Raw genomic sequence first — 26020 nt, 5'->3', positions numbered from 1 at the left:
GCCGAGCATGCGTATGACAGAGATAGCAATAAGAGATATACTCGTTTTCGTTATGCTGCCCCCTCAGTGTGCACAGTTGGCCGGAAGTGCCTATTGGTAAGTGGCATTTCCTCAAGCAAACAATTGTTAGCCTAATAAAATGCAATTCAAGTCAAGAAAGTAGAGCGCAAAATGTGGCAACTAAATATTTAATTTACAGAGATTAGTCTTAAGGATTATTTTGTAAACCTTTTTTAATTTAGTCAAGTGCATAGGGTACTTTTAAATTAAAAATAAGTAGGTACTTTTCTGATAAGTAAGTCCAAATACAAAGAAAAACTTTCTTCTAGCTAGATAATCGGTTAAGTTTTTTTTGTATTAGTTAAAACATTTACAAGAGCATCTAAAAGGAATCGCTTTTGGCTGAAAGTTAAGCATGGACATTTACAATAAATTTACACACTTTTCTAGCCATGATATTTGACAGACATAAAAACATTTGAAAACAATGCTTAATATTCTTGGCGATCTTTCTTTTTTTTGGATACTTAATTGGATACTTTAACGTTAGATAGGTTAGATGAAAGGCGAAAAAAAGTTTGCCTTAAGTAACCAAATTATGTCAAAAAAAATGTGCTTAATTCGATTGACTTTCTATATAATTATGCTTTTAATTAAACGCTACTCAACTAACCAAGTGATTCAAGCTAATGAAAAAGTGAAAGAGATCCGCTTCAAACGTGACAAAATATGACTTGATGTTATAGCAACGAAAACAGCGCGATATCTGAGTAGTTCCGTTGTAGAATCAAAAAATTATTTGTAGTCGCAGCTACATTTACATGTCGATTTGCACGCCGAATTCGAAGCCATCTGCTGCAATCCAATACCAAATTGAATCGACTCTAACGATGTGGCTATAAAAACCAAGAGCTAGCCACAAATGTGCAACAGTCAGCAAAACTTGGGAATATGTGGAAGCAGCAGACTCTGAGCATTATCATCTATACTTTGTTGGCGCTGGGCCAAGCCCTGCCAGTGGATGTACCACGCTACAATCAGCTGGGGTAAGTGTAAAAGACACAAATGGGTATGCCCCATTCAAAATGGTTAAATAAGAGGGTATATTTCAATTGTGCAAAGGTATATATTGTGCAGAAGCAGGCATAAACGCACCCCATTAAGTATATATATTTTTGAGCCGTCCACCTTTTTGATAATTTAAAGCCATTTTCGGTCTGGTTCAAAGAACAGATCCAAAGAACATTACCCCTCAAATTACCAAAATATCATGTCATCTTTAAGCCTTGTCACTTGTCAGCAGACAAAAGGCAACTTAGTTAAACAAGAATTAAATCAGATAGAATGGGGAAGAAAAAAGGCACAATTTGCAAATATATGTTACGACAGTTTTAGCCTGACCGCAGCATATCTCATAGTCGGGCACTGTCTACTTGAGCCCTTCACATGTTTGGCAGGAATTTAACCAAAGGTAACTCTGTATTAAACCAGGTACAAGCAGCCACAATTGAGCAACTCAAGTGGCTACAACAACTTGGTGCCCACCACGGATCGACTAGGCGTTACAGCGACCACGGCCGCACCACAATTTGAATATGCGCTGCTGGGTCAGGACCCGGAGGATCAGCACTGGTATCGCGTCAGTCTTACCCCAACGGGCCACAAGTCTGGCTATCGAGCCCAGTTTTCAACACGAAAATCGCCGCCCTACGATGCCCAGCAGGCACACAAGCACGACAAGACCATCAAGGAGCTGCTGAATTTCCTGGAAAAATCCGAGGAACATAATCTGCTGAAGGTCTATGGGCAGCTGCTGGCCAGCGAGGACTACAACGATCAGGATGGCAAAAGCAAGCGCAATGTGGACAAAATTGAAATTGAATTGGATAACGATCTGGATGTGAGAAATCATTTGAGAACCGATCCGAATCGACCGCTGGTTCTAGTAGGCGAGCTGCAAGGAAATACGCCCGGGAATAGCCAAAATGGCAGTGATTCGTCAATGGTTAAGAATTTTGTTTACTTTATAAAAGGCTTGAAATGAGAACGTGCATTAATTACATATATTATTGCTGGCATTTCAAAGCCCAACAGGCTGCAGCAGTAATAAACAATTTGAATATAATAATGTAGTGTCCAGTAATTTTAATAAATTTTCCAAATAAAAGTTTACTCAATGCAAACTATATATATTTAGGGTTTTCTCATTATCTACATTAATTACTTGCAGAGTCGTGTTTTTTAAAGTTAGTCCAAGCAAATTCGCAAGAATTACACCTTTATCAAAATAAATCAAATATTTTTATAACTATTATAACTGTACCTCAAGTGCAGGTAATCTTGTAACTGTAACTTTAACTAACAGTTTATAAATAAGTTAGGAGATAATTTCTCTGAATCTATTTTCTTCCCAGCCGACTAAGTAATAAAATGATCGGAAGGCAAACCACAATAATTGTAGAAATATTTACAATTTAAAATACAATTTAAAGACATTTAAAATACTCTGATTTTGAATTCATCTTTATTTTAATATAGTTTTACAATGGTTTTGTACCAAAAAATTTGGTTTTTTACCGGCACATAGTTAAATATATTTTTATAAGTTTTGCCCTATCAATTCAATGCGCTTTTACCCTATGATACCTATACTCACCACACGAATTTCTCTTATACTACTTAATTTTCTAGCTCTTATACAAAAATATGTTATAATATGGGCTCTGATAAGCGCTAAGGCCAAACAAAACATGTGGTGTGTGTGTGTGTGTGAAAGAGTGTGTTTGTGTGTGACCCAGTTCTTTGGACACTTGCTGCTCCAATTGCAAAGCATTCGCAAGTTGAAAAAAGAAAAAAATTATATATATATACATATATATATACATATATATGCAAAAAATTGAAATGGAACAATTTGAATTTGACTTGATCTAAATTGGACTTTTGTCTAGGTATTGTGTTTCTGCAATTGGAGTATTTGCGAATCCTCGCGATTGGCACGCTCCAGTTTATCATTGCTTAGCTCATAGGCCGGCCGATAGATCAGCTTTCCCAGTTGGTCATCATAGACCAGCAGGCTGGGATTCATCCGTGTGTTGCTTCGATCCCCGAGCGATGTGTAGCCCTGATCATAGAGACTGCAATAGGGCAACTGTTGGCTACGCAGATAATCCCAAATATCATGATAGCTCCACTCCAGCAGCGGAAAGATTCGCATCAGCGGCGGCCAACCCCTGTCGCTGGGCGTCAACTCCGACAGCTCTGCGCAGCCGGGATCGCTGCGTCGGCAGCCCAGAAAGACGGCACGCACCTGCGGCTGCTCGGCCAGCGCCTGCTCAATGGCCAGCTTCAGTACGCCATTATAGCGCCGCAGATCCATAGAATAACGCTGCGTGCATATTTCTATGAACTGCTCCACCTCCTCGAAGGGATCAAAGGATTTGACGCATACGGCGCGCAGGGGCTTCAAAGCATCGCGCTGCTTGGCCAGCACATCCAGCAGCACGGTGCAGTCCTTGCCGCCATTGAAGCACAACATCAGCTCCTCCGGCCTGTACAAGCTGTTGGCACGCTTAATAATTGACTCTGCCTGCTGCAGCTTGGTCGCCAGTTGAGCGTTCCCTCTGCCCATCGATTTGTCCGTAGCCTTACAACAACAACTGCGCTTCATTCTCACCGAATGTTGCCACATTCTCAGCCAATTTTGTTGCTGTAATATCATGGCGCCTGCTTCTTCGGAGTGCTAAAATTTACCCTATTTCTAAAATGTAAAAAATTATAAACTTCAGCTGTGACAAATTCTGACTTTTATATATTACACAAAAAAACTTGGAATAAACTATAGAAAAGCGCGGGAAATATTCAGACTCTTAATATCTTCATCTTAATATCTTTATGTCTAATGCTGATTTTGGCTACTTTTCAATTTTTAAAATATTTGTTTAGGTCGGGACCTGAAGCCAGCTAACTAAATATTTTAATACCTAATGTTTTTATAATCATTCTCAAGCCCCAAAAGAATTTCCTTTTAAAATGCCTTATTTAAGCAGGGTTTAAAAGACAGCCAGATCAATTAACATCTTAATACCACAGTATTTTTAGACAAATCAATTCTCAGCCAATTTGATACAAAAGCTATATATAATTTAGAAGTGAGATCCTATTAACATTGTTCTAATAGCTAAAGAGCATAATAAAGATTGTAATAACTAGGTTGGATTGCGGTTTTTTTAACACAAAAACCGTTTTTTTGAATACATATTAAACTCATTAGTTAGCAAAGAAACAGACTTGTCAAGAAAATATCTGTGTAATTAATGGGTTTCGAAATGCCTTCTCGGCGATGGTATCAAAGGGTACATTAAATAGAAAATAAATGTATAAATAAATAGTTAAAAACTGTTCTAATACTTTTATTAATTTTAATTAATTATTATGTTATGGTTTTGAACTTAGGTCCAAAACATTTATTAATTTTACTTAATTATTATTATTATTGAAATGAAGGTTTTATAAAGTTCCGTGGGTTCAACCTGCAGATTCGGCAAGTTCATCCAATTTTCACAAAAAAAAATCATTCAACTTCAAATAGTTTATAAATTTCAGAAATTTTCACACCAAAATTCTAAAGTTTGCAAGAAAACAAAACCAAATACAACCCTATAGAATCTGCTTTATGACGCCTAACTCTACAGACAGACAAAACAAATTTTATATAGAGAAACTAGGATAACATAATACGCGAGATTGGAGATGAATAAACCAGAATCACATTTATCCCTTTTTCAACTTTAAGCTCATTTTCTTAAAAGACCAATACAAATAAAATTAACTTTATGCAAGGAAAAACTTAAAGCTAGCTTAGTACAATTGTATTTATTTACTCTTAAATTTAAAACAAAAAAAAACGCCTAGCTTAGCTTTAACTGATATTTTCTTGAATATTTCGTAATACAGATTTTAAAAAATAACCAACAATATGTAGCGGAAATAGAAAAAAGAAGTATAAAAGTCATATATAAAAAATGCGAATAGTTGCTTTTCGGGCACTATGCACAAAAACGCTGAGTTGTTCCAAACAGCGCGACTTCAAACTTGGTCAATGCTTGTCGCTGCATTTCTTTGACACCACCCGTGAGCCCTATATAAACCCACTTGGTTGCTGCACTCAACATCGCAGTTCGCTTTTAGCCAAGTTCAGCAAACAATCAACATGAAATTCATTGTGCTCGCCGCCGTTGCCTGCCTGCTGGCCGCATCCGTTGTTGCCGACAAGGAGGAGAAGATGCTGGGCTCTGCTTATGGTGGTGCTGGTGGTGGCTATGGCCAGCCTGCTGCTGCGCCCGCTGCACCATCTTATTCGGCACCGGCTGCACCGTCCTATGCCGCACCCGCTGCACCGTCCTACGCCGCGCCAGCACCAGTCTCTATACCCGCACCGCCGTGCCCCAAGAACTATCTGTTCAGCTGCCAGCCTAACTTGGCCCCAGTGCCATGCAGCGCCCCAGCGCCCAGCTATGGATCTGCCGGTGCCTACTCCCACTACGCGCCCGTCTTTGCGTCCCGCCCAATGTACTAGTAATGGGAGGATTCCAAAAACGCTTAACCGGACATTTATGAAAACAACACAATAAATAAATACGATTTGATAACAGAAATTTACGCACTTTTTTATGGAAATCGGGCAATGGGTTTTTGGGCTGGATTTAATTATTTCAGTAATCAAAAATCAGATTTTATACAAAATCAGAATTGCATTATTTAAAATATATGGGTATAATGCAGTTGTTTTGATAGTTTTATGCAAAACATTATTTAAACTATAAAAATTATTCTAAATCTTTTTTCAACACACGTCTTATATGATATGTTAAGGGTATCTGATCGCGAAATATTTGTATTGAACAAAACGAATTTAATAACGAAATTCGAATACTCTTTGCAAATTTATTGTTGAAATTAATATTTATAATTTATTCCTATGCAATAAGGTTATTTATGGTATATGGAAGAATTCAATCTAGTTTCTAAATAAAATATAAATAACTGCAACTGAATTTCTGAAAAACTTTAAAACTTAAATTTAGAGTAATTTTTTTATTTTCTTTTTTATAAAATATCCATTTATTGTCAACTTTAACAAGCAGCGCATTTCCCTAGGTGTTGCCCACAAAGCGCCTAAAGGTGCCGATTCACAATAGAATAATTTAATTTAGTTAAATTATCATTGTCTAGATATATATTTGTAAAAACATTAACAAACTTTATGGCTTAAATATATTATAAATTCAATTGCTGCGCAAAACAGCAGAAGCACATGGTCTCATATCATATTATATATATCTCAGGGGGTAGTTAATTGGATAGTCAAATGTGGAGTCAGAATTGAAATGATAAAAGAACGTGAAATATACGTGAAAATGAAACGTGAAATATTACAAATTATCAATACTAAAGTAATTCAAACTGAATGTATACTAAACAGACAATTTTTCGAAAATAGCTGAAAAATTGCTGTTAGCTTTCGCTTAGTCGATTTCGTCCTGGACATCGTCAAAGAAACGCGCCGCCTGCAGCTGTTTGCGTATGGCGCCCACTTGGGTCAATATTTTGGGTGACGAGGTGGACAACGTAAACTTTTGCACGGCGGGCACCTGGCAGAGATTGAAAATGATTAATCTATTTGTAATTCGCATAATTGCACTTTGAACTACACACCTCCCAGCGCTTCTTGAGATTATCCATTTTTTGCTGACGATTCCCGTCCAGCGTTGTCGCCGTCTCCTTGCGCGTCATTTTTGGCATTTCTCGCAGCAGCGGCATGGATAAATTCTGTGTGGGCGCCTCATGCAGCACCACATCGCGTCGACCCAAGGATTGGGGCGTCGTCTGGGTGCCGCGATGGCGAGATTCGCTTTTACTGCGCATATGTTGCTGCTTGGCAGCTAAATCCCCATAATTCTTGAGATAACGCGACAGCCGCTGATCTGTTTGGCGACGCACACGCTCCATGGCCTGCTCATCGGCACTGTCGAGTTCGAAACTATTGTTGGCGCTGCCAGAGACGGTGGGCAGCTGATCTAGCAGCATTGGCTTTACGGGCGTGGCCTTATAGTCCGCATGGTGCACCGAGTTGGATGATGTATAAAAAGTATATGGTGGCGGCGTGGTATTAGACAAATTTGAGGCATTGTTTTCTGCCGCCGGAGTTGGCATCGCATAATTAACATCCAGCACACGAAAGGCATCCTCCGACTGCGGCTCACGATCCTGCTGCTCGTTGATGTGCGTACGTTCGGTATCACGGCCGCAGGCAATCTCGTCCAGGCAAAAGGAGCACAGATTACGACGACAGCTCATGCAGACATTACGCTCACCCTGGCAGGCGCGGCACACATCGCTCTTGACCAGACACTGGCTGCACAGGGCATACAGACGTTCGCATTTGAGGCAGACCAGCGCATAGCTATTCTGGCAATCGTGATCCACTGCATCCGCCGTTTCTGTCTCTACCTCTCCAGCAGCTGTCTGCTCGCTGCTTTGCTGCTTCATTTTAAGAGCCAATTTGCGCTGGCAGCGTAGACAGCAGCTCTCGTAGCTTTTCAGCGGCTCATCGCACAGCGGACAGATCTTCTCGCACAAATGGAAACATTCACGCTCGATTTTTGCCATTTGCGGCAGCTCGAAGTCCAGTTCCACGCCCGCCGGCAACGGCTTACCACGTCGATACTCATGCCTTGCCGAATTGCTGAAGTATTTGTACACTTTATTGGTGTTTGCGTTGTTGTTGTCGTTGCTGATGTTGTTATTGTTGTTGTTGTTGTTGTTACTGCCTTTTAAATCCTTTGCTGCAGCCAGGTTATTGCGCTCTTTGGAGCGCAACAGCTCCGCATCCTGCTCCAGCTTGGCCAGCAGCTTCTCGCGCATCAAACGATTCTGTTCCGTCTCGATACGTGCCTGTTGAAGCGTTTCATAAGCGTTTTATTTTTTTAATATCACATTTGTATATATCACACACACTCGCACTCTTAAGAATTTCCAAAGCATTGAGAAAAAATCAAATTAAGGCCATACCAAGCGTTAAATAAAAATATAAAAAAAAAACCAAAAGATGTTTTCTAATTTACGTTTCCCAATTGAATTATGATAGAAATGTGGGAGTAGCGAGAGCATTTTCTGGCTTAAAAATTGGAATTAATGCGGAAATGGAATGGAATAATAGGGAATAACTGGTTTTGGACAATAAAGCTCAAGGGAAAGTGGAATAAAAAATACGTGAATTGGAAATAAAAAGCTTTTAACGGAATGTGATTAATGGAACATGGAAAACTAATGAGAGCCTTAGACTCGGATTTGGGTGTTTAATAGAATTGAATGTAAGGAACTTAAAATAAAATGGAATGTAATCCATGCACTTGGATGTTGGAACTGGTCTGAAATTGGACAATGTTAATCTGTCCAATAATACAGCATAGAATGAAACGGAGCGTTGGGAGCTAATTGATAATAATTCCTTTAATATGGGGTTTTAAAATCATATGAAAAGTAGTAAACGTGGAAATGCTTTGAAATAAATTGCATTAGATCTTTGGATTAAAGAGTATTAGAATATTAGAAAGTATGAATGAATAGAATGGAAATGAGTTATTCAAATTAAAAACGGTATGTTAGGATTGGACTACATGGAAATTGAAAGGAGCATGATAAAAATGTAGGGTTTTACAATAATATAAAAATATATATATACATTAATCAAATTGAATAACAAAGTGACAAAGATTAAAACTAAGAACCGAAACAGATGTAGCAAATAGATGTAATTTTAACGCCAATTGAAAAAAATAACAATTGCCCCATTATAAAAATAAGTTACGATAGGTAATTTAAGAACAACAGCGTAGAACAGATGTGTTTTAAATTTTATTTGCCCAACCCTTAAAATGCAAATGACCAAAAGCAAAACTAGCGAAAGAAATAAAGACAAGTAGCTAGATTACAATTTGTAAGTATTGATTAAAAAATATGACAGATAAAAAAGTGGTGAAAATAATTTCGCTTTATAAAAGATATGAGTTAGAACATGGAACAGAGTAATATGCCAACTGGTGTGTGTTTTGATGAAGTTTTAATAGATATTATGAATTTGCGCCTACCTTTTCCGCGCGTTGCCGCTGCTTTTCCAACTGCTCCTCTAAATGTATGGTCTTTAGCTGTGCTTCCAGGCGCCTATACAAGAAAATATTAAATTTTTTAGGCACATCTAGATAAATTCGTTAGCCAAGCCTCACCTGGTCAGGATCTCCTCCTGTCGTCGTTCTTTTTCCCGTAGGATTTCTATGGAGCGACGCTTCTCCTCGATCTGTTGCATCAAGTCCCTTTGATAGTCCTTTTTGCGCGCCGTTTCCAGTTCAGCGCTGCGCATATTGCGCTCGTTGATGCCATCGCCGCTTACAATATTGGAGAGCTCTACATGACCCAGATCGTGAAGCAGCTGCTGGCGATTGGTGGCCGGCCGTATTTTCGGGGGCACATAATTGGGATTATTATTTACAATTAACTCTAAATCAGTCTTATCCGTTCTGCTATGGGATGTGCTTGTGCTTGATTGACTGGAGCGCGCCGTTTGCTGCTGCTCCTCTACCGGCACCGGCGATGGCGATGGCTTCAGGTGACGTCGTTGCTTTCCCACCGGCGGATGCAGCATCTATAGCCAAATAAAGCAATTGAATTATTCGCAAGGTTATAAATTTCACACTGATTACCATAACGGATGACGATATGGTTCAGGGCTCATGGTTCATGACACTTACCTGGTGCTTGAGAAAGTTCTGCTGATTCTCGCGCTGACGCTCACGCAAATAATTTTGACGTTTCTGATTTTCATTGTTAAAGCCGGGAAAATACGAATAAAATGTGTCCGTAACCCATTGCTCCATATCATCCTATGAGAAAGAAAGAGAGAAAGCTCTGAGTTAGTATTTAGATTTGGCTTGAGTGTTATTTATTTTCGTGTCGTGGGGTTTTGGCGACACTAACCACCAGCAGGAAGCTCGTATACATTTTGAACGCTGGCAGTGCGTGGGCTGTGGCAGGGACTGGGGTGAGCCTTAGAAGGTAAATTATTGCCCTGAAGTCGTTTTTTCTCTTTTCGGGTCAGCCTATTGCTTATAAACTGCGACTGGAGCTGCTCCAGCAAAGGCAACACATTGCCTACTGCCACTTTTGCCACATCATTTTTATGCTGGCGACGCTGACGTCGACGTTGCAAATCGCGTGCGACGCTGGCATCAGAATTTTTTATAGAAAACAGGTAAGACATCGAAAATTAAAATTGGTTGACTTTCAAAATATCCTTTAAAAAATATATTAAATAATTCAAACCAGAAAAAAAGAGTCTGGCAGCCACAAAGCGCAGGACGAAGACACGCGCGTGAATCTATCAATAAATAATCGAGATCAAGTCAAGTAACGGAGGCAAGAAAAGGACGTTATTGTAAATACTAACAATAATATAAAAAAAAATAAAAATAGAGAAAATTGTAATACCAAAAAATACTTACATTTAAAGAAGATTATGAGCAAGTAATTGAGAGAGCAAAGGCATAAAACAAACAAGGATAAGATAAAGGGTGCTTTTGCATGGAAATATTGAATCAAAGGGCGAAACACAAAATTAGAGAGATATAGGACTGCAGTTGCTATTTGCTTCTTAGACCCATGGTACAGGGTATCATAACACAAAGAGCATTATGAACAGGGGCGGAGCAAGACCAACAACAATAACTGCGTCATCGACGCAAGCCAAAGACGTTCCCGATGGCAGTTTATCAACAAGGGCCAGCTGTTCCGAGCTGTTCAATGCCCAGACTCGTATTGCTCCCGGGGCCCTGAGCGGTAGCGAGTTGTACAATTTATTAGCTGCATGCATTTCAGTCGACTTGCTGCTGATGTTCGCCTCAATTAAAGTAAATTTTTAATAATTTCATCACTTGACAGCGACGAGTTCTGCCAGTTGATTAAATACTTTGGCTCTTAGCATAATTAAAGGCTATTTTGCAGTAAGTATTACTTTTATACAAATACTTGACTGCCACCTATTAGTATTAGTCTGGCACTCCGTCAACACTCTACAAATAATTTGCATACTGAAGCAGTTTGTTATTCAGGTCAAGGAAACTATCAACGAAAATGTATAGTATAAATATGGAGAGAAGCAAAAGGAATGCTATGCGAATTGGTGGATGTATATAAATAAATAGTTTATGCGTCTCGCCTTTAATTGAGCACGGGCAATTTTATTGTACATTAAGGTGCGACGATCGAAAATACCTTAGCCCCGTCACAGTGGCACAGACAAAGTTTCAAATATTTTATTTAAATCAAAATCATCCTACCTTTTAGAATACCAAAAAATTATAAGTTTTGGCAAATTTATATTTGAATATATATTTTGAAAATTTTAAAAACCATTTAAGGACTATATGAGAGGGAATTGCATAAAAATTTCTACAAAATATTGTTTGTTTTTATTTAATAGGGAGACTATTACTAAATTCTAATTCCAACCCTGACCGAACTACTAATCGACTTTGCTTCTGGTTGTATTTATTAGTTATTGAAGATTTAGATTTTCAAACACTAAATAAGTCGAGTATTCCAACAAAAATATCGTAGATGCTTTAACCTAAAAAAAAAAGCTTGAACTAAATTTACTGGCTATTTTACCATTGTGTTGGGTTTTATCATAATTTTACTACGTCCATTCATTAGGGGCACCTCTTGCGTGTCCCGTTCGAATTAGGTTAACTAAGTGGTAAACTCGTTTTGGTGTGCGCAAAAAGTGCGAAAGCTAATGAAAATGCGCGTAAAAGCGCAGCGGGTGGAAAATGTCTAACAAGAAGACACGCATTGGTATTTTAGAGGCCATTTATGCACCATAAGTTCAAGGCCATTCAATGGTATTTTGAACAAGTAAAACTGAAAATTATATGTATGTACTTCACCCCAAAAGCATTTAGTGTCACGCTTTTCAAATTATTTTTAACGGCTCATTAGGCTGACCCAGCGACAAAAATCTAAACCGAAAGTCCACTAATAATACCCAGTTGTAAAGGCTACACAACGCTGACCAATTAATTAGAGGCTTTGATATAACTGACCTTGTTTAAGTCGCGTCCCTTTTTAGTTTTTTTTTTCCATTTCTTTTCCTTGGCTAATGACTTAAGTGGCCCGACTAAAAGGGTCTACAAAACTATCGATGGATTAGGTCACCTCATCAATCATCCACACATACAAAATTGTCATTAGCAATTGAGAAAGAAACGCTTCCGCGGAAATGACCAGGCACTTAACACCATATAGTCCCGCAGCCTGCAACCCAAAGCCACGACAAAAATGGACAATGCACTTGTGGCCGGAAATTGCATGACCAACGCTTTCAGTTTTCATGCACTAGCCATAAAAATAAACAGACTTAAGAGCCGCTAAAAAATGCAAGCAAGTTGAGATAAAAAAAACTATAATGTTGAAAAAACATACATTGTTAAAATATTTAGGCAAAAGAAAGGGCGAATAAATTATGAATACTCTTATTCTACCCTCTTTTGGTATCTTTACAGCTTTGATCATTAATTAAGCATATAATATTATCTGCCATATAAAAAAAACCTGTAAGGAAAATAAATTGAAAAGAATTTAGTCTTTTAGTTTTAGCATTGAAGGAATAAGAGGAGCATATAAATCAAAGGTAAACAACCCCATTTTGAGGTAGCAACATTAGTAACAAATCATTAAATAAATTTATAACCGTATAGAAAAATTCTAAAATGATTTACTTCGATTTTATAAGGGTATTTGATGGCAGGTGTTAAAAAAGGTGGGTAATAAATAATTATAGAAGGGATATCTTTACTTTAATATGCACTAGACGTTTGGAAAGAGTATACAATTCTAGAGTTAAACTACGTCTAAAAACGCAGCAATTTTTCCAGTCATGTCAATTTGTTTGCTTGCATTTTCTTTTTCTCTCTTCGGTTTCTTACCACCGGCATTTTGCATATTTTGCACACAGTAAAATTTGCGCCGTCACTAGTTTTAATTTTAGCTTCGCGTTGCTTTAATTACACAGTTTATATATTTTTTTTCTTCTTTTTTTCTGCAATGCTTTCCCATTTACACACAATTAAAATTTGGACAATTTGTCCAGCCCTACCACCTGCTCACCTATATAGTTAACATTTGTTGTTATTTTTAATTTCAATCGCATGAGTTGTATTTGCATAACAACTTTACAAGTTCAGGGCAAAACAAAAGCAACAAACGCAACAGACGAGCTCCAAATTACAACTGAGCAGCGCAAGCGAAATTCATTAGGCGACTGAACACCAACACACAGCCAAAATGCCAACTGGAGCACGAAGAACACCCACAGCAACAATAACAACAGCAAAAGTTACAATAGAATTAACAGAGTGAAGGGCATTAAACATGCATGTGGCCGAACGAATGGAGGGCAATGCTCTTCAAAGTTAAAAACGCACACGACAGCATTAATTAATAATTTAAATTACTGCATTGTTAAATAATATTAAAACAGATCTTTTAGCCAAATGCGTCCTGTTGCCTGATATGCCCGTTTGTAGAGTACACGAGCTGCAATTATTGACAACATGCACGTTATAAACGCAAACAACGCATAAAAAATTGAAAAAGTGAATTGTGAAAAACGAAAGCGTCTACATATCTATTCAGTTTCTAATTGAAACTAACTAAAAGTAGTAAGCTGAGAGTGCGTAACTAGCACATACCCTATAAATAATTTGTTGGGCAAATATGAGCTCAGTCTACGAATGCTATACGGAACCCAAGATGAGAAACATATTCAATAGCTTTGCTTATCAGCAAGAAATTAGCAAAAAGCCTGGGTTGAAGAGAAATATTTATCAATATATTTATAGGTAGAGTTGCATTCCAAATTTGAAGACACTTGCCTTTACACTTGCTTTTACAGACTTACTGTGACAATGCTCATAAACAGAAACAAACAAATTTATATTTGTCGACTTCAATAAAATGGGCAAAAAGTTATGGATAATTTATAAAAAAATAAGAAACCGGATTGAGCCTGTACAACAAATTTGAAGAAATTTTAATTTTCTAATAGAATAAATAAAAAAAACCCACTCACAATCCGAGAAAAGTTAAACTGGGAACACTTTGAAAAGCCGTTGACAACTAAAGTTAAGTTTTGCGGCAGCTGCTCAAAGCGAATCGGCTCAACGAGCCGTAAAAAATTCTCATAGTTGTGGATAATCTTACGAGCATTATTTTGGGCGTTTGCCAATCAAGCGTGAACAACCTAAATTGGCAAGCTTTTAGGCGCCACTCCTCCTATCCACTTACCCCTCCTGTACGACGACCAATTGGCAAACGATTCTCGCTTTGCGGTCGCTCGCTTTCCAAATTACGCTGCGACGCATTAGGCGATTTGTATTGTCGCGCGCTGCCAATAAGCAATTCGCGTTGATTCACAAATTCCTTGGCCGACTTCACTAGCGATGCGACAGATGGGCTCCCCTCCTGCTGCTCCTGCGACTCCGCCTGCGGCTCGCTCAGCTCCAGTTGCTGCTCAGAGTTTTGGCTTGTGGTTGCTAAGGTAGAGTATGAGGCTTTTGCGGGTTCATTGCACTCGCTGCTTGTGTTGGCCATGCGATGACATTGCCCTGGCTTATAACCCTCCAGTTGCATTAATGAGGCGGCAGGACAAGTGGATGGTGCATTGTTTTTGTTAGTGTTGTTTTCAAGGGTTTTGATAGCTGCGCTCAGGCGGTGGCGATCGTGTTCCAGCTGCTTGCGTTCCAAAGATAAGAATGGTTGCAGATCCATGTTGGACATGTAAACTATATAAATAGAAGATAATACTAAATATATAACTTTAAAAGAACTCAACAAACTTACTGTAATTTATAATGCATTTCACAAGTTGTGCGCAAATATTAAACTAGCTGTTTGCCAGCTAACTCTTAGCCTTTTAAAAGCGTGACTTTGCAAAAACTTGTGCATTTAACATGATTTTTATTATCTTTAATGTCAATCAATAGCATATTTAAGATTCTTTTATTAATTGATTTTAAGTTAAGTGTATATAACTCCTGATTTGTTGTTTATTAAATTATTTTTAGCTAATTTCACGCCACAGGTCCGCTGCCGGGGAAGCCAAGCATATCAGCACTGACTGCAGCGTAATAAATGTAAGTTGATTTACATATTTTTTCGCACACAATGACCGATTTTTCGATACCTTTCAGTCAATTAAAGCAGATGCTCAAATCATTAACTTGTTACACTACCCCGTGCCCTTTTTAATATTAAAAAACACACACTTAAGACAATAATTTCGAAATTGTTAAATTTTCTGCGCGCTAGACTGTGATGGTATTTTGGTGAAGTGAGGGCTGCGCATTGAGCGTCGCGACCCAGTGTTGAGAAACAACTCCATGTAGCAACCTTGTATTGCAGCCCTGCAAACTTACATTTTGTTATATTCAAAATACAATTTAAATTAAAGCAGGCTGATATAACATGCCAAATACTTCACTTAAGAATCTATAACAAACGTAAATTCTGAATTATATGTAGATACCAGTCTTACAGATTTTCAGGTGAGTTAAAAAAAAAATTTAAATAAACCAAACTCGCAAAAACTAAATATAGTATTAATAAACGAGCACGCCAGATATGTCTGAAAAGAATGGGCAGGCGAAATCGCTCGAAACAAAGTTACCCTGGTACTATAATGTATACAATACCATCAAGGATACGCCCATTAATCTGACGCTGCTTCTCGTCTCGGCCTTTGTTTTCTATAAAGTGGTTAACATAACCCGCCAACGGCGTAATCTGAATCGTATCCGGAATTTCTTTGGCTATGACAAAGGCAATCAGATATCGCAGCTACCGCCGCTGCATCGTGATTTTACCGTTAAAGAGCTACTCAAATATAATGGCACTCAAGAAGATGGACGTATTCTGGTAGCGGTCAATTTTAATGTTTATGACGTGTCCTGTGCCAAGCACTTTTATGGCGAGGGTGGCACATACCCTAAGTATGCAGGCTGTGATATATCGCGCAGTTTAATTAACTTTTCAGCGGAGGGTAATGACTGTCTGGACTTTGATGATCTTAGCGATTTAACTGCAAAGCAAAGGAGCACATTAGTGGAGTGGGATCAACAATATGCAGAAAAATATCCTCTTGTTGGCCATTTAATGCGTGAAGAAGAGCCACCCATAATTGATGCAAACGAAGAGGACAAAAATGCGGAACTTGAGAAATTATTGGAAGAATATAAAATGTAACTAATTTAAAAATTTATTGTTACAAACATCAAATCCATGTAAACAAAAAAAAAATTAAAAAGCTGAAGTGAGTACACAAAAAATGTTTAAATTCGCGCCCAATTTGTGGCAACACCACAAATGCAACCGTACGGCCGGATAGTTAAACAACACTGGCCATCAGCTGTTCGTTTGTGACAGCGCCCGTCAAACAACGCGTCCACTTCCGTTTCTTTTCACTTTTCACCAGCAAGATGAAGTACGTAAAAAATAAATTAATTAATAGAAAATATGTACATCGCTGCGCAATGCCGATTGATTAGTGTTTCAAGTGACAATTGATGTTGTGCATTGGTGTTGTGGTATGATATTTCCTATGCATATGCTCAAACAATACGTTTTTATTGCAGAATCGGTTTGTGTGCATTCAGCGGGTATAAGATTTACCCCGGCCATGGCAAGACCATGGTCAAAATCGATGGCAAGGTAATATAAACAATTATAATGGTCTGATTGTAAGATTTAATTTGTATATATATGTATATTTGTAGACCTTCACCTTTCTGGACAAGAAGTGCGAGCGTTCCTACCTGATGAAGCGTAATCCCCGTAAGGTTACCTGGACGGTACTGTACCGTCGCAAGCACCGCAAGGGTATTGAGGAGGAGGCCTCCAAGAAGCGCACGCGCCGCACACAGAAATTCCAGCGCGCCATTGTTGGCGCCTCGCTGGCCGAGATCATGGCCAAGCGCAACATGAAACCGGAGGTGCGCAAGGCTCAGCGCGACCAGGCCATTAAGGTGGCCAAGGAACAGAAACGTGCCGTCAAGGCAGCCAAAAAGGCCGCAGCACCAGCACCTGCCAAGAAGTCCGCGCCCAAGCAGAAGGCCTCCAAGGTAACGCAGAAGTCCGCGCCTCGCGTCGGTGGCAAGCGGTAAATAACAACTAGCTGCTCGATTGTAGCGATGGGAAGTGAAGTGCTACGGTTTTTATAACAAAAATGATTTAAGAAAAAAATTATAGTGAAAACTAATTAAAAAACAAAAGCTACAAATGTAAATTTGTAGCGGTAAAAAAAATAACGCGTATTTTTGTTTTTGCCAGGTGCCGTCGGCTAAAAAGAAGTATAATTTTCAAAATATGGAACACAAATATACAAAAAATGCAAGTTTACGTTCGGTTATTTCAAGTTGGCCAGAGTGTAACCCAACTTAGAGCTTTAACCAATTGAAATTTATATAAACAACAAAAAAGAACGCGATTTGACTTGTGGATATTTCTTAGACCTGTCGATAACGGCATAGTTATTTGATTTTTCCTATAGTTATATTTAAATTATGTTAGGCCTGATCGAACAACTGACTATAACTTACGGCTCTATTGAAAACGATGTTTTAATATGACCAAACTATCATATGTTCATTATATTTAGTAATCGCAGCATTGTATTCGTATATTAGTGATACCATTTGTTCCTTGAAAAAAGAAAAGCTGCATTTGATAGGGCATTTAATCTTCGGCTTTCCGAGAATAACTTCTTTTTTGTATAACTTAAAAAAAAAAACGTATCCGTGCCACATACCCATTAGATATAAATGACACGCCAGACTGTATGACTCCTTTGAGTGTGGTCTCCCTAATATGTAATTATTTGTTATACCCTTGCAGAGGGTATTATAATTTTGTCATGAAATGTGTAACGCATAGAAGGAGACATCTCCGACCCCATAAAGTAATATATTCTTGATCAATATCAACAGCCGAGTCAATTTAGCCATGTTCGTCTGTCTGTTTCCATGCGAACTAGTCTCTCAGTTTTAACGCTATCGTCTTGAAACTTTGCATACGTCCCTTTTTCTGTTGCACCGGCTGGATCGGACCACTATATCATATAGGAACGATCGCCCGTAAAAATTAAGTTGTATGGAAAACTTTTTTGTTTATCAAGAAATCTTGACCAAACTCGTCAATTATTAGTTTTACTATGTTCCCTACATTTATGCAAAATCTTATTTGCATCGAACTACAATGTCATATAGCTGCTATGGGAACAATCGGTCGAAAATTAAAGCACTTTGGCCATTATGAAAAGGTTGGGTCTGCAAGGGTATTAAATCTTCCTCCTTTCTCGTTTCATATTCCTTTTGTCTCACATTCGAAACGTTCAGGTGAAAAATGTAACACATAAGCTGAGATTTGTATATTTGAGTTTTCCTTTCACGTTCGTAAACGTTTCATGTGGGGATTTATTATTGCACACAGAGCAGTAAATATAGAAATCATTTGATGGTTTTTATTTTAAATAAACTCAGAGTTGTACTTCTTGCATCCTATAAAATTGGTCAGATGTCCGATGGCGTCCGTGTGCACCTTAACATAAGTGCAATTGGGATCGTACAGGACAGTTACTTGCTGTTCCAGGAACTCATCGTCGTATGAGCTCTCCAAATGCACCGTCGGCAGCTGCAGTTCGACAAGCTTAATGCAGCCCAGATCGCAAAGTAGCTCCAGTAGGAGCATCGTGTCCACGGGCAACAGATGCGGAAAGCGAAGGAATAGGCTGTGCACGGTGCAGCCGTTGCGCGTAATGCACTCGCTCAGCACGGCGCCCATCCAGCGATCGAGGACGCGACGATTGAGAGAAGCATTCACACGTATCCAGGGCTGTGGACGCATAGCAATCACATCACGCGTGGCCTCTTTATCGCCAACGGACTTGGCCGCGGATTGCTGCGGCTTGCCCTCGGCTCGCTTGACCCGTTTGGAGCGGCGAGCGCAATTGAACATTGCCATTTCACCGTCTGTATCCGTGTCCGTGCCCTCATCCCCGCTGCTCGGCTCCATCAGCGGCGTGAAGCACAGTTTGACCTTCTTGCTGGGACTCGCCTCTTGCGTATCCGAGTCAGACAGTTGGCGCTTTTGACCCGCCACCGCTTGCAATGTTGCTGGCGATGCAGCTACCAGTGTCTGGACGCGCTCACGCTCCAACCGCTTGATGTGGAACGTGTGTACAACCCAATTGCGCATGTGCGACTTATGCACATACAAGTAGCTGGCCACGCCCACACGCTTGATAAGATCATGCGCCTCCAGTTCGTGCAGCGCCTCCAACAAAAATTGGCCCAACGGAAAAGTGCGTCGCAGCGCCATAGCATCCGCGCCAAGGGGGTATTGTTGTACATGCTCCAGTATGTCCTTTATGTGCTGAATGGCGCTTGGCTCATAGTTGCGCTCCAGCAGCGTGGGCAGCAGCGTCTCGAAGCTGTTATCCGTATAGTGCCAATAGGTGGCTCTGTAAGAAGGTAAAATTTTAATGAATATACATTTGAAGATGTTGCGGTTTCTTCAGAGGAGCGCAAGTAGAAGTAAGCAAAAGGAACCGAGAGAGGGAAGAGGAAGCGAATGTGGGAGCAGGATATGTAGCAGTAGTAGAAGCAGGGACGGGACCAATTTCAACAGGAGGGGAGAGCATGGCACCTCACTTACTTGGCCACCTTATCGAGCACCAACTTGCGCTGCTCATCATGTTTAGCCTGCAGCTGCGAATGCTCCAGTTCCTTCATACGAATAGTGGGCAGATGAACGACAAAGACGTCCTGCGCGCGTGCACGCTCCTCCTTGTTCACCGATGGCTCGTAATCCTGCGGCCGATCTGTTTCCTCTTTGCCCACCTCATAGTTGAGCAGCGCATTACAGAGCGTATGCCAATTCGTGATCCTATACAGCGTTGTGTCAGCTAGAGTTTTGCCCAGATCCTTTACCTCCTGCGGCTGCTGCTGCTGGCGCCAATATGCCTCCAGTTGCTGCACCAACGCTATAAGATTGCCCGTGGACACGGTAAGCGTTGTACTGCTCGACGTGGAGCTGTCCAGTTGCAGCTGCAGCGGCACCATCGGCAATGCGTCCGCCACCAGTTGACGTAAAAGGGCGCGATGCTCGTAGATGATGCGCTCTATGGCATTCAGATAGTTACCACTGCGCATGATGCAGCCAAAGGGGCATTCGCCGTGCTCCAGCCGCGCGCAGCTAATGTTAACCGATTGCCCAAGCGCGTCCAGAGCGCAAAAGAAGTGCATGGAGCGCATAGGCAGCTTATTGAGCTGATTGTAGACGCTGCACTGCACCCGATACGTGAGATTCGCTGGATGGAAACGCACACGAGCAGCATGGCGAGCACTGCAGACGCTCTCCAGCCGCTTGGAATACTCCGTTTGCGGTGCATTGTCAAAGATGCTGCTATAATGATCCAATATGCGATCCGTGGAGGAGCCGCTCTTGACGGGCATGCTGCTCGTGTCCACATTGAGTATATTTGCTGGCAATTGCAGATCCAAAGTTAACCAATTATTTGTCGTCCACTCGCCTAGAAGCAGCAGCTGGGCGAAATTGGGCGAGGGCAATTGCAAACTGGTCAAGCCCGGCTGCTCAGGGAATCGTCTCTCGAAGGCATAGTAGGCATCGTAGAGCAAGTGTCCGTACTTTTGGCACACCAGCCGATACTTGTATTTGGAGCTGAGCAAATGTCCCGGTCCGGATACTTGACGATTAACGTGCTGCATATTACGCCGCTTGACGGCCACCAACAGCGAATCAGCTCGAGCTTTATTAAAGACCGCATTCAGTACATCCTCAGAGAAGTGTTTGTAGATCTCGAAGGCTTGCAGATTGAACAGCGTCTTATCCTTGGCACTGCACAGTATGCTATGCTGTACACCTAAGACGACAGTTATCTGCAGTTCGGTCTCAGTGGTTGGATTTGCATAAAGCAACGAATCCTGTTCACCATTCGGCGCGATGCACTCCCTGAAACGGCTGCGATAATCCTCAAGGCTGTCCGGCAACAAAAACTGACGATACACAAAGTCCTGCAAGCAAAAAAAAAATTCGATAAGAGTGTGATGTACACATAAGAGTGTGAGGTGCATACATATACCAAAAATTGTGACTATACATTTAATTAATAAGATATTAGGATAAGCTAACCAAAGACTGCAATCTACTTGAGCTGCGCATGCTTTAAGAGAGAATTCTTCTATATACGTTTAAGCCACACGGACGGGATATGAGTATCCCGAATATCCCGAGTGTGAAGCATAGAACAAATAAATAAGACTTGATCCACATTTAGTATTTGAGAACCTGTAATTTCGAATGTAGCTTGATATTATAATTTTCAAGCCACGAGTCGTATATCGATATTTATCGATTTCTTGAACACAAAATAAGTGTCAAATAAATAAAAATAAAGAGAAAACTTGATTTTCGTATGAGAAGCGCATTTCAAATTTGTTGAACCTGTTTCTTAAAATCCCTTTAATATGCTTAAAACGGGAAATAGAAAATCGATATTTATCGATTTTAGGAAAAGAGTAAAAGGTTCAATTATTGATTTTCGATATAAGATAACCAACGTGACACTCCTTTATAACTCTAGTAACGTGGGGACATGGCTAGTTTTGAAAGGAATGGCCATACACATTGATATCCATCCAATTGATAACTCACCTCATTAATGATCATGCGATGCAGTTTCTCAAGTATAATCACAAAGTGAATAATTAGCTTCTCGACTTGATCGCTGCGTGCAGGATACTCGAGCTTCAGCTGGGGCAGGAAGCGTTCATTGTAGATGGCATTGAACTCCGGCTGTGCCTGCATCATATAGATCCAATTGCGCACATCGGGCTGATCGCGTTTCATGCGTATGAGGAACTGCAGCCGGCGCACACAAGCCTGCGTCGTCTTGTTATTAATGCCCAAATAGCGACGGATTACATCACGGCAAATGGTGCCAACATTATAGAGTGCCAGTGCCGGTAGCGGTGCATCAATGAACAGATAGACAGCTCGTCCCATTTTGAGCACGCGATCCTCGGCGGGGCACCAGGTGACGCGCAGGGTGCGCATATTGCGCAATGCATCGCGATCTATATCATCTCGCGGCCCGCTCTTGCGCTTGCGCACATCCATCGAGTTGGGACCACGGATTTTACTGAAACGCGGCACCGGCTTGAGGCGCATCAGGCTGAGACGCTTGCGCACAGGGAACGGTGCTGTGGCCTTGCGTGCATTGGATGCCGTTGACCGGGTGGCGGCCACCGAGTTGCGCTTCACCCAGGACCAATGACGAAACTGATGAGCAAAGAGCGACGAGCTAAGACCAGCGGCGCCTTGCTGATCACCCGGCACACTGCCATTATCTAGCTCCAGTGCCTCCTCAAAGTCAACAGTGCGCACAAAGCTCAAGGGCGGCACACGATTCTCTTTTCTGCCGACCACTTTACGCTCCTTGTGCTTGAGAAACCCTAGCTTGGTATAGATGCACACATGCTGCAGCTTGGCCCAATAGTCTGCAATCTGTTCGCGACTCCCAAACTCAAACGTGATCTTCTCATAGCTACGCTCCGGACTAATACGTTTGTAGTTATGCCCGCTGCTCGTGGTGGTGTCCAACAGGCAGGTGCGTCGATTCAGATAGACCCAACGCTGCAGTGTATCGCGACCGAGCTGCCGTTCGCTGACCTGCAACAGGCCCATGTTGTTCAGCAGCCGCAGCGTGCCCAGATATCGCTGCTGTAGACTCACGCGTGGTATGAGATGCTGCAGTTTCAGCTGGCTAAGCAGATAATGCTGACGCACCGGATGCTGCAGTTGTGGCCGCAATTTGTCCATAATATCCCGCTCAACGCGAAATATACGCAACATCAGCGACAGCGGCATACGCTCCAGTGCATCCACAAAGTACAGCCAGCCAGCCGGTTTGTCGCTGTACGATGGCAGTGGTGGTATGAAGGTGCGCCAGCTTATCTCCTGGGTGTAGGGCAGCACTAGTGACTCTTCGGCCTGCCATTCCTCCAGAAACTCGCGCGTCATCAGCGATGGCTCAGTACGCTGCCAATGCTGCAACAGTTCCTCGTTCATCTCCAGCGGCTTCTGGTCCCGTTGCTGTTCGCACAGCAAATAGAAGAGGAACTCGTGCAGGGTGCACGCCACCAGCAGTTTGGGCGCCGATGGTTTTGGCTTTTCCGCCTGCTGACGCTCTATACGTAACCTTTTGCGTGCCAACAACTCGCGTCGGTCCTTGCCCGCCAGTTGCGAGGGACGCAACTGTCGTTCCTCAGTCAGCAAATGAAAATTGTTCTTCAGACGCAAAATTTCGCGCTGCAGCTGTTCGTGATGGATATCAATCTTGGGATGCGTGACCAGACGATAGAGACGCACACGCTGCTCATACTCTAGGGTTACCTCGTACAAATTCAAAATGTGCGCATGCTGCATTCGTTCCAGCAGCCGAAACATTGATTTGCGGCATATTTTCTCAAGCGAACCAATATTCTTCTCTGATTGCATTATGGACCTCGCCAAATCCATGGTGTGTATGATGCAGGCCTTGTCAATTTGCTGTACAATCAATATTTTGCGTGCCACATGCTGCGGTGTCTCCTTCTCTGCGCTTTTAGCCGGCTTCATGTTGAATACCATGGGACGCACATTAACTTTAATATTGGGCAGATCATTTACAACAATGTCTACATTCTGTGGCACGTTCTGGAAACAAAAAGGGATCAAAATGGTTTACATATATATTCTTTGCGATTATTATTGTGTGCATATAGTGTTAGGTTAAAGCTTGACTCACCAGCTCCTCCTGGCACTGCAGCTGTAACACCGACTTTTCCAACTGCTCTTTCTTTTCCATGACATATGCCTCGGCCTGTGTGCCAACAACCACAAAGCGTGTGAGGCGCGACTTGCCCACAGTTTCCGTATAGCTTTTGATCATTTGCTTACGTAGCAGATGCTTGATGGCACTGCGTGCGATTTGAAAATTAATGGCCACATATTGGCCTAGTTCGAGGGTGGTCATGCCGCGTGCACCGAAACGCTTGATGGCGCGCAGACACTCCAGCTCAATGGGCATATTGACATAGGCGTGACGCTGGCTTAGCAACTCATCCGGCTCCTTGTCGTCGCGCTCATCGTTGTTGTCCATTTGGCTGAGCTCATCGAACTCCATGTTCGGATTACGTAGACGCACCACTGAAATCTTGCGTCCTTTGGTCTGCTTGGCGCCGCTGCTGGCGGGCTGTGGCGGATAAACCATTGCAGTCTCAAAGATCTTGCGAAAATTGTGCGAGACAAGCAGCTTTTTCAGCCTTGAATTGTTCAGATCCGGTATTCGCTCCAATATTTCGCTAGTGGGCACACTTTGGTTTGGACTGGCCTTGATCTCTGTATAAAACTTCTCCATGAGGCACTGCAAATGATTCTTGTAGATGCGAAAGAAGCGCGGTAGCATGACCAGCGTCGAGGCCAGATTGCGCCCATTGCAGCGTTCCGTATATGGCTGGCCGATTATCAGATGCTGCTTCAGCAACCAATTTCTGTGCAGCATTCAATTCTGATGAGTGAGCCGCTGCTGGACTACTAGCTGAACTACTCACCTTAAGTAAAATATTAAGCTCGGATCCTTAAAATAGTTGGTCATCGACCAGGGACCCCGCGTAGTTTCGCCATTGTAGCGTGCACGTCCTACACTCTCTAGGAAAATATAGTGTTGCACGGACATCTCACGGGGCAGCAGCATATTAGGTGGCTTTAGCGCCTTTGTACGCTCATCCTGGCTGGCCACCACAACCAGCGTCTGGTCATATAGCTCGGTTGCCGCTGCGGCTGTTAGTTCCTGCAGCACACTTACATTAACGGCTTTGCGCATCTTGTAGTCCATGCAGTTCCCACGAATGGACCCATCCTGTATGGGCGCATAGGGAGGACGCAAAAAGGGGCAGCTTTCCGGGACCACTGGCAAACCCGATTCCTCATCCTGATCATTGAAGCGCTTATATGGCGGCAGCCAAGGGCGTGCTACGAACAGCTCATAGAACTTCACTTTGTCCGTAGAGCGCAGCAATAGCAACCATATCTGCTGCTGCAGCGCGTCCGGCAAAGGTTTCCCACCGTTTATACGTATGTTTAGCAGGCACCACAAATCTAGAGTAGGGATTATTATTATTTACTTTTCAGTAATTTTCCAAAAGTACGCAGACTGCTTGCGCACACTGTTTAAAATTCTATTCCATTTTCCGAATTCACTTACATGGCAATGTGGTGCCTTCCAAGCCTTCCAGCGCTATTTCGTCGAAAACAGCGCTTATCCAGGAGCCACTTGCTTGTGCCGCACACATTTTGTCAGTTTTCAAATGTCAGTTTAATTTATTTAATTCGCATTTCAATATTATTCACTGGGCACTGAGCGTCGTCGCGAAAACAGCTGTGCTTTCAGAGTTGTCGTGTGTCGTCCAGATAAAGTTCAGTTAATTGAACTGCTGTAAAGAAGTGTGTTAATTGAACTGCTGTAATGAACTTATTTTCTGTTCCTTAAATCGAAGGTTAAGTTTACAGGCAACTATTTAGCTAAAAAATTGAATCAATTGTATTGGGCATGAATAATTTTTATTCTGATTAGTTGTATTCTTCATTTTGTACATTTCTTTAATCATTCAGTTCTTCGTGAACGTAACAGCATAGCAGCACTTCAAAAAGTATTTCATGCAAAGTTTGTGGGCTATTAAAACCTTAAAAACAAAATTTGAAAAACTTTAACGGTAAAATATTCATAATCAATTGAAGTCCATAGATCATATAAATAAATGAACAAAAACAATTATCGAACTAAAATGCACAA

General features: G+C 41.4%; 7 protein-coding genes across 9 annotated transcripts; 4 read left to right on the top strand and 3 right to left on the bottom strand.

Annotated features, from left to right (window-relative positions):
• The first annotated feature begins 841 nt into the window (after positions 1-841).
• Positions 842-2188, top strand: LOC135435832 (uncharacterized). The gene is made up of 2 exons (XM_064693058.1): positions 842-1046; positions 1492-2188. The coding sequence occupies exons 1-2, from the start codon at positions 952-954 to the stop codon at positions 2042-2044; spliced, it is 648 nt and encodes a 215-aa protein (XP_064549128.1). The 5' UTR covers positions 842-951; the 3' UTR covers positions 2045-2188.
• Positions 2189-2502: 314 nt separating this feature from the next.
• Flad2 (Flavin adenine dinucleotide synthetase 2) lies at positions 2503-3812 on the bottom strand. Its single transcript, XM_064693049.1, has one exon. The coding sequence runs from the start codon at positions 3719-3721 to the stop codon at positions 2948-2950; it is 774 nt and encodes a 257-aa protein (XP_064549119.1). The 5' UTR covers positions 3722-3812; the 3' UTR covers positions 2503-2947.
• Positions 3813-5165: 1353 nt separating this feature from the next.
• Positions 5166-5657, top strand: Vm34Ca (Vitelline membrane 34Ca). Its single transcript, XM_064693045.1, has one exon. It carries the CDS (start codon positions 5213-5215, stop codon positions 5576-5578), a length of 366 nt encoding a protein of 121 aa, XP_064549115.1. The 5' UTR covers positions 5166-5212; the 3' UTR covers positions 5579-5657.
• A 275-nt stretch (positions 5658-5932) lies between these two features.
• Positions 5933-15454, bottom strand: LOC135435818 (histone-lysine N-methyltransferase, H3 lysine-79 specific). The gene is made up of 7 exons (XM_064693038.1): positions 14956-15454; positions 14401-14897; positions 9810-9941; positions 9288-9703; positions 9153-9225; positions 6718-7956; positions 5933-6653 (listed from the first exon to the last, which is right to left on the bottom strand). Exons 2-7 carry the CDS (start codon positions 14890-14892, stop codon positions 6528-6530), a joined length of 2478 nt encoding a protein of 825 aa, XP_064549108.1. The 5' UTR covers positions 14893-14897; positions 14956-15454; the 3' UTR covers positions 5933-6527.
• Positions 15455-15526: 72 nt separating this feature from the next.
• LOC135435820 (membrane-associated progesterone receptor component 1) lies at positions 15527-16439 on the top strand. 3 transcript variants are annotated; one of them, XM_064693042.1, is made up of 2 exons: positions 15527-15659; positions 15734-16439. In XM_064693042.1, exon 2 carries the CDS (start codon positions 15736-15738, stop codon positions 16354-16356), a length of 621 nt encoding a protein of 206 aa, XP_064549112.1. In that variant the 5' UTR covers positions 15527-15659; positions 15734-15735; the 3' UTR covers positions 16357-16439. The 3 variants fall into 3 exon arrangements, with proteins under 3 accessions (XP_064549112.1, XP_064549111.1, XP_064549113.1); XM_064693041.1 differs by having other exon boundaries at positions 15543-15659; positions 15712-16439; XM_064693043.1 differs by having other exon boundaries at positions 15567-15659; positions 15726-16439.
• Positions 16440-16515: 76 nt separating this feature from the next.
• On the top strand, positions 16516-17417 carry RpL24 (ribosomal protein L24). Its single transcript, XM_064693044.1, has 3 exons — positions 16516-16594; positions 16746-16821; positions 16887-17417. The coding sequence occupies exons 1-3, from the start codon at positions 16590-16592 to the stop codon at positions 17271-17273; spliced, it is 468 nt and encodes a 155-aa protein (XP_064549114.1). The 5' UTR covers positions 16516-16589; the 3' UTR covers positions 17274-17417.
• Positions 17418-18530: 1113 nt separating this feature from the next.
• Positions 18531-25593, bottom strand: LOC135435815 (general transcription factor 3C polypeptide 1). Its single transcript, XM_064693032.1, has 6 exons — positions 25433-25593; positions 24780-25326; positions 23975-24719; positions 21841-23883; positions 19822-21200; positions 18531-19627 (listed from the first exon to the last, which is right to left on the bottom strand). Exons 1-6 carry the CDS (start codon positions 25518-25520, stop codon positions 18634-18636), a joined length of 5796 nt encoding a protein of 1931 aa, XP_064549102.1. The 5' UTR covers positions 25521-25593; the 3' UTR covers positions 18531-18633.
• Positions 25594-26020: the final 427 nt, after the last annotated feature.

This window comes from Drosophila montana, unplaced genomic scaffold (genome assembly GCF_035044405.1).
Source record: "Drosophila montana isolate Dmon_TW-CO22-7 unplaced genomic scaffold, ASM3504440v1 contig_3729_1, whole genome shotgun sequence".
Classification (NCBI taxonomy): domain Eukaryota; kingdom Metazoa; phylum Arthropoda; class Insecta; order Diptera; family Drosophilidae; genus Drosophila; species Drosophila montana.
The sequence above is the reverse complement of the archived record's forward strand: the minus strand, read 5'-3'. Positions and strand labels throughout refer to the sequence as shown.